The 13,570-nt window shown below is 37.2% G+C and overlaps 1 protein-coding gene across 1 annotated transcript in view; it reads left to right on the top strand.

The window, feature by feature from the left end:
• The window catches only part of TBC1D17 (TBC1 domain family member 17), a gene marked incomplete in the record, with an annotated part of 286,719 nt that extends 278,308 nt beyond the window's left edge, over window positions 1-8,411 (top strand). Inside the window, 6 exon segments of the mRNA XM_053690831.1 lie at window positions 486-586; window positions 2,485-2,584; window positions 3,124-3,221; window positions 3,491-3,607; window positions 6,625-6,711; window positions 7,910-8,411. Of these exon segments, the coding sequence (XP_053546806.1) occupies window positions 486-586; window positions 2,485-2,584; window positions 3,124-3,221; window positions 3,491-3,607; window positions 6,625-6,711; window positions 7,910-8,122 (716 nt within the window).
• Window positions 8,412-13,570: the final 5,159 nt, after the last annotated feature.

Raw genomic sequence — 13,570 nt, 5'->3', positions numbered from 1 at the left:
TTTAACATGAATGTATTTAATGATAAATTGTGCATTAAGAATTGAACATTTTAATACTGGCTAATTTTAGCTTAATATTGGCTAAAAGTTTAGCCGGGTGGTCAGTAAAATCAGCCAGGGGGTGCACCCACTTAATAAGTCCTGGGGAGAACACTGTAATAGGTCCTGGGGAGAACAATATAAATAAATAAGTTGGTATATATATATATTTTTTTTTTTACCTCTTACATTTTATTAACAATGTCATAATTTTTAAACAAGGAGAGTAACATTACTTCCTCTTTCTGGCTTGCCCATATGACTTCATTTTAGTAACCTCTCATAGGGTTCATGCAGCTAGTGAGGAGGCAGTAAAGAACTACATTTATTTTATTTTGGTTTAAGATAATACTGTTGGGGTGTTTGTCAAAAGTACAGTTTGTTTTTTAATATTCTGTCCCTTCAGCATTTTTGAACTGTTCAGCTACCATATGTGCTTCTTTCAGGTTATGTGCAAGGAATGAGTGACCTCCTCTCTCCTATCCTATATGTCACACAGAATGAAGTTGACTCGTTTTGGTGCTTTACAGGATTCATGGAACTTGTGGTAGGTACAGTGACCAGAACCACATTCTAGTGTTTGTAGGAAACAGAAACTATAAGTACAGTTAATGATGAATAAATAGGTCAGCAACAAATTCTCCTTTTATAGAGTAATTTTCTAGATGCATAATATACTCATAAATATTGAGCAAATTTAACTTCCAAGAGAGAAAACCTATTGAAGGGTAATTTAATTTCTATTTAAAAATACAGATTCTGCAAGAGGCACTTTCAGAATAACCTGTAATGCAAGATTATTTGTGTAATTTTTGAATTTAATAGCTGGGATAAATTAAGCACGTCTCCAAAAACTCCAATAATGATCACACGTTAATCTCTAGAGTGATCATAGTCTAAAGAACTAAGCAAAAGCCTCACTCCCTTGTGTGGATAAGTAAAATTTGAAATGAGTTTAAGCTGATTTCAATCTGTAATAAACCCAATATCCATGTAACTTAATCAAACTCTACTTTAGTGTTGCCTGGTATGCACTTGATGGGAAGAGGCACTAAAACACATTGTGAACTCCTCAAACTCCACCATGAGTCATGCAGCCCAGAACTAACCAAGGGTACAGAACTGGAAGGGTAAACCACTTACCACCACTCAAACCTGAATGTTGGATGGATTCCTCTATCATTAGACTCAACCATGATATATAATTAATAGACTTAATTAGTCCTGCTAGTTGCCTCCACTTCCCCACAAAGGCAGACTTTCATCTGGAAGTGGATGATTATAATCGGCACAAAAAACAGCAAACCAGCTTAACCAGTCCCCAACACTCTCTTTTTAGCAAATGACTGGATGATGTATTTCACTCCTCCCACTAACCACACTAAACTAAAATAGCAAATAGTGCAGTGTATTAGTGAAGGCAGATTGTATGCAGTGTAAGGATGGAATGTAGAACATGTTAAATAAACGCACTATATCCTCCTTCATAGAAATAACTAGTGTAAACCTTGTAAACAATGCTTTTTGTATTGGTTAAAGGTTTTGCGGTCACAGCAACATTTTACACTATGATAACTTATTTTAGTGTCCCTATTCCATTTTCTGTCAGTGAGTACCCTTGTCTGTCTCATCTAAAGAGTATTGCAGGCTACTTAATTTGATGTATATTTATTAACCCCATGATGCTGAAAAATGAGTAAGGGGTGTAAAAAAAAAAAAACGTTGACACCCACTGGCATAAAAAGGTGATGAAGATAATTAAATGAACTTACTATTTATACTCTTTTTAAAGGGACATTGTGCACCAAAAGTCAGTCATACACACAAACATAGATAATGCTATTCTTATCTGCTAATTAGTTTGTGACATCAGTGACTTCCTGCATTTTCGATTGAGTTATTGTGTGGATGCACAAATTCTAGGTTTCTGTGTCACTTAAAAGGATACTAAACCCACATTTTTTTTTATTTCATGATTTAAATAGAGCATGCAATTTTAAGCAACTTTCTATTTATCAATGGTTTTCATTCTCTTGCTATCTTTATTTGAAAAAGCAGGGATGTAAGCTTAAGATCCGGACTATTTTTGGTTCAGAACCCTGGATAGAGCTTGCTTGATTGGTGGCTACATTTACACACCAACCAGCAAGTGTGCTACTCAAGTGCTGAACCAAAACTGGGCCAGCTCTTAAGCTTGCATTCCTGCTTTTTCAAATAAAGATAGCAAGAGAATGAAGAAAAATTGGTAATAGGAGTAAATTAGAAAGTTGCTAAAATTGAATTCTCTATCTGAATCATGAAATAAAAAAATGGATTTAGTGTCCCTTTAAATGAATGTGCTTTTTTTATTACAGATTTTTAAATCGGGCTTATTTATAAAAAAAAAATGAATTTTACAGATCAGTATAAAATTTGAGTATGTTTTCTTTGACATATTCATTTCAGCACCACAACTTTGAGGAAAGCCAAGAAAGCATGAAGAAACAGCTGGCACAGTTGAACTTATTGTTACGTGTCCTGGATCCAGCTCTGTGTGATTTCCTAGGTAGGTCAATTGACAGTGATTGTATAGCTTATATTATAGCAATCTCTTTATACTGTTGGATCTGCATATTCTATCTTCTTTGTACTTACAGCTCCCTAAGGAGACCATTCAATAAACCTCAGAATTGTTTGGTCAGCCTTGAATCAAGTCAATTGCAAGTGACCACTCTAGAGTAGATTGAATTACCTCCTAAATGTGTTGAATAAGCAGCACTATACCATTGAAAGAAAACCTATTGACTAATGTATGAAATAATGGGTGTTAAAAATTTATAAGTAGAAGTCTAAAACAACAGAACAGGTTAGGGGCTTGAAACATGGAACAAAAGAAAACCATTTAATGAAATTGCCTGACTTTAAGCCAGATTCAGTTGCCCAGGATCTTATGCTGCAACATGACTGTAGTTTTAATTTATTATTAGTTACAGATTATTATTATTATAATGTGTTTTATTTCTGTTAAAGGGGTGTCCTATTTAGTCCATCCTACATATCGACTGTTTTCACTGCTGCAATAACATTTGTATTATTTCTTTACAGATTCTAAAGATTCTGGCAATTTAAGTTTCTGCTTCAGGTGGCTTCTCATCTGGTTTAAGAGAGAATTCTCCTTCCAAGATATTCTTTTCCTGTGGGAGGTGAGGTCTTCCAGCATGTATGAGAGATCAGAGACCAGCATACCTTGCATTCTTTACCATGTGTTGCAGCTCTGCATTGGTTCTGGCTTCTGTGTTCAGTAATATATCACAGATCAGTGCTTTATTTAAATGGGATGTTCTTTAGCACAGAACATAGCTCAACTACCCACACATCATATGTTCTTACGTAATGATTTTTCTAGCCTTGGAGAATATGATGCCAAACTTTAAGTTAAAAATGTTCTGAAATATCCATTTTTATTATAAAGGTGCTGTGGACAGGTCTTCCTTGTCCAAACTTTCACCTTCTTGTTGGTTGTGGCATTTTGGACCTGGAGAGGGAAGCACTGATGAATTCTGACTACGGTTTCAATGAGATCCTTAAAGTAAGTGATACTAGATATATGCTACTTTTTAAGATAATATAAAAAAATATTCTATTTACACCTATATGTGTAGGCTTAACAAAACTATATGCTGTGCTGTCTCTCTTGTTCTGAAGCCATTTGTAGCATTTTGAGTTGTATACATTTACGCATCAATTTCTTTGGATCTTACTCAAATTGTTTTTATATGGAAGCTGCTATTATCTTGGAAAAGGAGATTATCTATTTTATATTCCATTTAGTTCCCAAAAGAACAGAAATCCTATTGTGTCTGTCAACCAAGCTTCTTAAAGGGACTGAAAACCCAATTTCCTTCTATCATGATACAGACAGATCATACAGTATTAAGCAACTTTCCAATGTACTTCACTGATTAAATTTGCTTTGTTCTTTTGGTGTCCATTGTTGAAGGAGCAGCAATGCACTAATGGGCTCTAGCTGAACACATTGGGTGAACCAGTGATGAGATCTATATGTACAGCCACCAATCACCATTTAGCTCCCATAGTGCATCACTGTGTGTATAAATATCACACTTTGTTTTTTGACATGTACGTTTAAGTATTGGGCAATCATTATTTTTTTTTTTTTATTTTGAGAGATGAATGATAATTTTCATATTACTAAGGAGCAATGATTTCCTTTTTCTGTGAGGTCATTACTTTTGCTGGATACTCCACAAATGAGGTTGCAGATGAATTACTTCAACTGTAACAGTATTATATTTGCAAGAATACCAATCTTCCAGCTGCTTGGATAAAATAGACCTTTATTTTTTCTATAAGGTCCAACACTTGAACAAACAACATTTTGTACTCGAAGCCCAAAACATTGCCTTTTCACTTATTGAATTGGATTAAATGTCTATTTTATTCAGGCACCTGGCGGATTTGTATTCTTGTGAGTGTGGTCAGGCTTGGTACGCCTCCCCCAGAGTTGTCAGTATTATAGTGCTGTATTCTAAGCTCATTTTATTTGTACAGTGATTACATTTTCACCAGGAATCTTGTGAGTCGCTGTGATGAGAATGTAACCTCTCTTCCTTCATTTTGTCTGGATGAAAAATCGTGTAAAGTACGACACCACCCTACTGTGGACCTAATAAAGTATATGGAAATGGAACTGTCTTGCAGTATGAAGTTGAGGAAGCTTAACACTTTGTTTTCACTCCAGGATGCAGGAATACCACAGTGACCAGATTTATTGTACAGTGCAACATTTTTAAGCTTATGTAGCAAAGATTCTGCAAGTTCAGAAGGATGTTAAAGGCACCTTCTACAAGGGCATTTTGTTGGTCCATTGTCCATGTAAATATTCAGAATGCTGTTCGTATTTTAGATGATATGTCTTATAGTTATTTATGCATGGCTGAGTAGTGCACACACTGGTGCTATGACAATAAATGTGCCAAATTCCTCCCTACCCAAATTGATGGCACATCTATCTAATTTTACTAAACCTCACGTGGAATATCAATGAAGAAAATTGCATTGCCACCAGTAGGATTACATTTCCTTCTTTATACCTAACCATGCTTAGCTTTATGTTTTGTTTTTTATTTTAAACAGATTGTGTACAATATATTGTGTACAATTATATTTCCCCTTTAAAAACTGTGTAAAATGTATTTAATTTCCTTGTTTTCACTTGTGTTGGTTACATATCAGATTACTAATATTTTCTTATAGTGCTATAAAAATATATTGGAAGGTACATTCTGGTGATGTTATATACAGGTGCATCACCAATAGCTACCTACTATTTTAATGGGTTGTATGAGGTTGATGGGATGAACACAGTTTCTGAATATTTGGTGGAATATTAGACACTCGCATTTCATCATCAAGCATTTTTAAGCTTCCACTTCCTATCCATATATCAAGAGCAGGAGCAGTAATGCACTAGTGGGAGCTAGCTGCAAAAACAAACAAAACACTTTGACTTCTGACTTCAGCTCAGCGTTTAAACTGCCACCCTCTGCGAGTCCGACTGACTACTGCCCGCGCTGCAAACACACTGCTGTCCCACTCACTGACTACACATGCAGTCAGGAGCCAATGTGCCGCCAATGGGAATAGTTTCAGTTCCCGCTGAGCTGCACCAATAGGTTAAGATGATCTGTGACCCACTAGGTATCAATCACGTGTCAACCACGTGATATGCATAGCAGGTGGGCAGAAAGCCGGAAACCAAAAAATTTTTTTAAATTCAAAACAATTTGTGCTGAGGCTGGGACACACCTACACACTGCTGCCGACACACTGTGTCACGACACACAGTTTGGAATGCTCTGCTCTAACCAGTATATGTGGCTACACTATCATAAGAGCAGTGCAACATGCTTCTTAAATACACTGTGTCACCCTGCGAGTATTGGTTTCTAAAATATTTGCAAAAAACTGTGGTTTCATTTCATAGTATAAAAATATCAGATCTTTTGAATTGAGGCTACAGGGATATGTTTTTAATTGAGGGACAATTACACTGTTAATGGAACAAAATGATATGTGTTTCATATGAACAGACGTTTGATGGGCAGTGCTCTGGTGTCAGAAGCTTGTATAGAAACTGACCTAGACACAGAGAGAAATGTCATGGGTTTAAACAAGGAGCTTTCAGCATGATGCAAAGTAGGAGAGGTAGAGGAGTAGTGCAGAGAAATAGGTGCAAATAAAAATACTGTAGGCATACATTGTGCTCCCCATGTGTTAGGTATGACCATTTAAATTTTTAGTATCTATTTCGATTAACACTAAGCTGCACTTGCACATTACTGATGCAAATCAATATGGCTATCTGGGAGAAATGCTTTATTTGATGGCTTCATAGGTACAAGTATATTTCCTTACCTTGGGGAATTAAATCTATAGCATTTAAAAGCGTAGCGTGAAGAAATAGATTTATATATTTTGTTTTATTTTACATTGACTATTTTATATTTTATCTGCAACACTAGCCCCTCCCCCCTGCTTTGCTTCTGCAGACATTATTTATCTGTTACCTTTGTTTCTACTCAGCACATTAACGAGCTGACCATGAAGATGAGTGTGGAGGACATTCTGTGTCGGGCCGAAGCCCTGAATCAGCAGCTGGCACACTGTCAGGTGAGTGCCTGGGTTATTGCTGCAAGTGCTGCAGCACTTTCAATGCTCCGTGACCTGCCCAGCTCATTACACTTCACTAGCTGGACATTGATTGATATGTCCTTTTCAGATTTGTGTTCCGCTGCTAGATACTAAAGCGGCAATGTAGCATTTATAAATAGAACCAAGTACAGTTCAACAGAATGTAACTTATTATTTTATATACAGACTTTTTTCCAATGCAAAATCTCAAGCGTAACTTGCGAGTTTAATGTTAGTTAAAATTTTATTTGCTTGGTCCTGGTAAATTATTGAACTGTCAACATGTTCTGCATAGGGTTTAACTCCTTAGTACCAGAAAGGACTGAAACATTGTGAAGCACTATTTGGTACTTGGTATATTCAGGAGGTACTTTTTGTAAGAAAACCTTAAAACTCAACATTGCTATTCAATATAGTCTATAGAAATGTGAGCTCCTATACCTCTGACATAAGTCAGTTTTACAGATCAGTAGTAGAGCCTGCAAGGTGTATGCACTAAATACAGAGACAAATATTTTAGTCTGTAAATTTTGCAGCTTCTTAATGATAAACAGATTTGTCTTCCTTTGTTTATCTGTATTGGTTAGTACCAACAGCATCTTAATCTAAGCCTAAATTAATACACTGAAGAGAGATGAGTGGAATAAACCATGGTGAAGGTTAGACACAGAATAATTGTGCTGAAAGTAAATTATTTGGCTTATTGGGTGGTCTGGACATTGGGTGCTAAATCCATGTTTTTTTTAGAAAGATTTAAAGTAAAGAGTAGGCGTTTTACAGGAGAAAGTATGAGAGGAGATATTACTAATAACATATAGTTTGCCCATCTTTTTTTTTTTTCTATCTACAGAAATATTTGACTTAAAAGATATTTGCTTGTATGTAACTATATTTTAGATTTTGCTTAAAGACTTTAAAATGATGAACTCAAATATCACTTAGTTTAAGTGTGAGCCCATTTCAACATTTGAGAATAGCATGATGGAAAATGCAGTGCAGGGTAATGTATCCTAAGCATTCTAGGCTGCCTGGCTTACCCATGTGCATCCATTGTAGGACTGTAGTAATGTTTATGTACAGTTGTATGCATATTATACATTCATATATTAATAAAGCAGTTGTTTTCTGCACTTCTAACATAATCTTCCATCCATGTTTGTTTCTTCTAATTGTGCAGGACTTACCACTTAATGTTAAAGAACTTATTGGTTTGGCAGAAGTTAAAAGTCCAACTGCTAGCACAGATACAGCCAGCCCTCCCCAACCTTTGTCACCCAGCCAGGTCAATGAACTGGACCTCACTGACAGCGTGTCCCCCAGCCAGCCTGACAGCAGCATTGAAATCTTGCCCACTGAGGATACTGCAACCTCACAAAGCCTCTCTCCTTGATCATTTGTCTTTTAACACAAACCACCATTTATTCTGAGGATTAATGTATTGTCTGATGTGTTCACTTACATCATGTGTAGATTGTATTTGAATTGCACAAATTACAGTTTACATCAATACCTTATACTCTATGGAAAAAAATGTGCTTCTTAGATAAGTTATGTGACCTTAAATGGAGCATTTGACCACCCTATAATTAATAATTGAATTATTTTGAATTATGTTAAAAGTGGATATTTAATATACAAGCTATTTTTATAAACAAATCATTCAGAAGATATAACAGTAATATGTGGCATAGTGTAGTGTTGGAAAGGAAACAAATGCATGGCATACAGGTATATCATTCTTGGCCAAAGCAGGAAAAAAATTGCATGGTATTTCACAAAACTGGTACACGGACTAACTTAATAAACTATACAGTATATATAACTAATGAATTAATTCATTTAGAAATAACTAAAATGTTTGTTTCTTAAATGTAATTAGCAAGAGTCCATGAGCTAGTGACGTATGGGATATACATTCCTACCAAGAGGGGCAAAGTTTCCCAAACCTCAAAATGCCTACAAATACACCCCTCACCACACCCACAATTCAGTTTTACAAACTTTGCCTCCCGTGGAGGTGGTGAAGTAAGTTTGTGCTAGATTCTACGTTGATATGCGCTTCGCAGCAGGCTGGAGCCCGGTTTTCCTCTCCGTGTGCAGTGAATGTCAGAGGGATGTGAAGAGAGTATTGCCTATTTGAATTCAATGGTCTCCTTCTACGGGATCTATTTCATAGGTTCTCTGTTATCGGTCGTAGAGATTCATCTCTTACCTCCCTTTTCAGATCGACGATATACTCTTATGTACCATTACCTCTACTGATTCTCGTTTCAGTACTGGTTTGGCTATCTACTATATGTAGATGAGTGTCCTGGGGTAAGTAAGTCTTATTTTTTGTGACACTCTAAGCTATGGTTGGGCACTTTATTTATAAAGTTTTAAATATATGTATTTAAACTTATATTTGCCATGATTCAGGATGATCAATATTCCTTATTTCAGACAGTCAGTTTCATTATTTGGGATAATGCATATGAATAATCATTTTTTTCTTACCTTAAAAATTGTTTCTATTGACTTTTTTTCCCTGTGGGCTGTTAGGCTCGCGGGGGCTGAAAATGCTTCAATTTATTGCGTCATTCTTGGCGCTGACTTTTTTGGCGAAAAAAATTCTGTTTGTCATTTCCGGCGTCAAACTTCACGCCGGAAGTTGTTCGTGTTGGCGTCATTTTTTTGACGTTTTGCTCCAAAAATGTCGGCGTCACCGGATGTGGCGTCATTCTTGGCGCCAAAATTTTTTTTAGGCGCCAATAATGTGGGCGTCTTTTTTTTGCCGCTAAAAAATGTGGGCGTCATTCTTGTCTCCACCCTTTTTTTCACATTATTTCAGTCTCATTCTTCATTGCTTCTGGTTGCTAGAGGCTTGTTCATTGGCATTTTTTTCCCATTCCTGAAACTGTCATTTAAGGAATTTGATAAATTTTGCTTTATATGTTGTTTTTTCTTTTACATATTGCAATATGTCTCACATTGACCCTGGATCAGAATCTACTTCTGGAAAGACGCTGCCTGATGCTGGTTCTACCAAAGTTAAGTGCATTTGTTGTAAACTTGTGGTAACTGTTCCTCCGGCTGTAGTTTGTGATGAATGTCATGATAAGCTTGCTAATGCAGATAGTATTTCCATTAGTAATATACCATTACCTGTTGCTGTTCCTTCAACATCTAATACCCAGGATGTTCCTGTTAATATAAAAGAATTTGTTTTTAAATCTATTAGGAAGGCTATGTCTGTTATTCCTCCTTCCAGTAAACGTAAAAGGTCTTTTAAAGCTTCTCATTTTTCAGATGAATTTTTAAATCACAGTCATCATTCTGATTTGTCTATTTCTGATGAGGATATTTCTGGTTCAGAGGATTCTGTCTCAGATATTGACACTGATAAATCTTCATATTTATTTAAAATGGAATTTATTCGCTCTTTACTTAAAGAGGTTTTAATCGCATTAGAGATGGAGGATTCTAGTCCTCTTGATACTAAATCTACTAAGCGTTTAAATTCCGTTTTTAAACCTCCTATAGTTATTCCAGAAGTTTTTCCTGTCCCTGATGCTATTTCTGAAGTAATTTCTAGGGAATGGAATAATCTGGGTACTTCTTTTACTCCTTCTCAAAGGTTTAAGACATTGTATCCTGTGCCATCTGACAGGTTAGAGTTTTGAGACAAAATCCCTAAAGTTGATGGGGCTATCTCTACTCTTGCTAAACTTACTACTATTCCTACAGCAGATAGTACTTCCTTTAAGGATCCTTTAGATAGGAAGATTGAATCCTTTCTAAGGAAGGCTTATTTATGTTCAGGTAATCTTCTTAGACCTGCTATTTCTTTGGCTGATGTTGCTGCCGCTTCCACTTTTTGGTTGGAGGCTTTAGCACAACAAGTATCAGACCATAATGCTCATAGCATTGTTAAACTTCTTCAACATGCTAATAACTTTATTTGTGATGCCATCTTTGATATCATTAGAGTTGATGTCAGGTATATGTCTTTAGCTATTTTAGCTAGAAGAGCTTTATGGCTTAAAACTTGGAATGCAGATATGTCTTCTAAGTCAACTTTGCTTTCTCTTTCTTTCCAAGGTAATAAATTATTTGGTTCTCAGTTGGATTCTATTATTTCAACTGTTACCGGGGGGAAAGGAACTTTTTTGCCTCAGGACAAAAAATCTAAAGGTAAATATAGGGCTGTTAATCGTTTTCGTTCCTTTCGTCAGAATAAGGAACAGAAGCCTGACCCTTCCCCTAAAGGAACGGTTTCTGTTTGGAAACCTTCTCCAATCTGGAATAAATCCAAGCCTTTTAGAAAGTCGAAACCAGCTCCCAAGTCCACATGAAGGTGCGGCCCTCATTCCAGCACAACTGGTAGGGGGCAGGTTACGATTTTTCAAAGACATTTGGATCAATTCGATTCACAGTCTTTGGATTCAGAGCATTGTTTCACAAGGGTACAGAATAGGTTTCAAGGTAAGGCCGCCTGCGAAGAGATTTTTTCTCTCTCGCATTCCAATAAATCCAGTGAAGGCTCAGGCATTTCTGAAATGTGTTTCAGATCTCGAGTTGGCTGGGGTAATTGTGCCAGTTCCAGTTCTTGTACAGGGTCTGGATTTTTACTCGAATCTATTCATTGTACCAAAGAAGGAGAATTCCTTCAGACCAGTTCTGGATTTAAAGATATTGAATCGTTATGTAAGGATACCAACATTCAAAATGGTAACTATAAGGACTATTCTGCCTTTTGTTCAGCAAGGGCATTATATGTCCACAATAGATTTACAGGATGCATATCTTCATATTCCGATTCATCCAGATCACTTCCAGTTTCTGAGATTCTCTTTTCTAGACAAGCATTACCAGTTTGTGGCCCTTCCGTTTGGCCTAGCAACAGCTCCAAGGATCTTTTCAAAGGTTCTCGGTGCCCTTCTTTCTGTAATCAGAGAACAGGGTATTGCGGTATTTCCTTATTTGGACGATATCTTGGTACTTGCTCAGTCTTCACATTCTGCAGAATCTCATACGAATCAACTTGTGTCGTTTCTTCAAAGACATGGTTGGAGGATCAATTTACCAAAGAGTTTGTTGATTCCTCAGACAAAGGTAACCTTTTTGGGTTTTCTAATAGATTCAGTGTCCATGACCTTGTCTCTAACAGAAAAGAGACGTCTAAAATTGGTTTCAGCCTGTCGAAACCTTCAGTCTCAATCATTCCCTTCGGTAGCTTTATGCATGGAAATTCTAGGTCTCATGACTGCTGCATCGGACGCGATCCCCTTTGCTCGTTTTCACATGCGACCTCTTCAGCTTTGTATGCTGAACCAATGGTGCAGGGATTTTACAAAGATATCACAATTAATATCCTTAAATCCCAATGTACGACACTCTCTGACGTGGTCGATAGATCACCATCGTTTAGTCCAAGGGGCTTCTTTTGTTCGTCCAACCTGGACTGTGATCTCAACAGATGCGAGTCTGTCAGGTTGGGGAGCTGTATGGGGATCTCTGACAGCGCAGGGGGTGTGGGAATCTCAGGAGGCGAGATTACCAATCAATATTTTGGAACTCCGTGCGATTTTCAGAGCTCTTCAGTTCTGGCCTCTTCTGAAGAGAGAATCGTTTATTTGTTTTCAGACAGACAATGTCACAACCGTGGCATATGTCAATCATCAGGGTGGGACTCACAGTCCTCAGGCTATGAAAGAAGTATCTCGGATACTTGTATGGGCGGAATCCAGCTCCTGTCTAATTTCTGCGGTTCACATCCCAGGTGTAGACAATTGGGAAGCGGATTATCTCAGTCGCCAGACGTTACATCCGGGCGAATGGTCCCTTCACCCAGAGGTATTTCTTCAGATTGTTCAAATCTGGGGACTTCCAGAAATGGATCTGATGACCTCTCATCTAAACAAGAAACTTCCCAGGTATCTGTCCAGATCCAGGGATCCTCAGGCAGAGGCAGTGGACGCGTTGTCGCTTCCTTGGAATTATCATCCTGCCTATATCTTTCCGCCTCTAGTTCTTCTTCCAAAAGTGATTTCCAAAATTCTAATGGAACGTTCGTTTGTACTGCTGGTGGCTCCAGCATGGCCTCACAGGTTTTGGTATGCGGATCTCATTCGGATGGCCAGTTGCCAACCTTGGACTCTTCCGTTAAGACCAGACCTTCTATCTCAAGGCCCTTTTTTCCATCAGGATCTCAAATCATTAAATTTGAAGGTATGGAAATTGAACGCTTGATTCTTAGTCATAGAGGTTTCTCTGACTCAGTAATTAATACTATGTTACAGGCTCGTAAATCTGTGTCTAGAAGGATTTATTATCGAGTCTGGAAGACTTACATTTCTTGGTGTTCTTCTCATAAATTCTCCTGGCATTCTTTTAGAATTCCTAGAATTTTACAGTTTCTTCAGGATGGTTTGGATAAAGGTTTGTCTGCAAGTTCCTTGAAAGGACAAATCTCTGCTCTTTCTGTTCTTTTTCACAGAAAGATTGCTAATCTTCCTGATATTCATTGTTTTGTACAGGCTTTGGTTCGTATCAAGCCTGTCATTAAGTCAATCTCTCCTCCTTGGAGTCTTAATTTGGTTCTGAGGGCTTTACAAGCCCCTCCGTTTGAACCTATGCATTCTCTGGACATTAAATTACTTTCTTGGAAAGTTCTGTTCCTTTTGGCTATCTCTTCTGCTAGAAGAGTTTCTGAGTTATCTGCTCTTTCTTGTGAATCTCCTTTTCTGATTTTTCATCAGGATAAGGCAGTGTTACGGACTTCTTTTAAATTTTTACCTAAGGTTGTGAACTCTAGCAACATTAGTAGAGAAATTATTGTTCCTTCTTTGTGTCCTAA

Source organism: Bombina bombina, chromosome 8 (genome assembly GCF_027579735.1).
Source record: "Bombina bombina isolate aBomBom1 chromosome 8, aBomBom1.pri, whole genome shotgun sequence".
Lineage (NCBI taxonomy): Eukaryota > Metazoa > Chordata > Amphibia > Anura > Bombinatoridae > Bombina > Bombina bombina.
The sequence above is the reverse complement of the archived record's forward strand: the minus strand, read 5'-3'. Positions and strand labels throughout refer to the sequence as shown.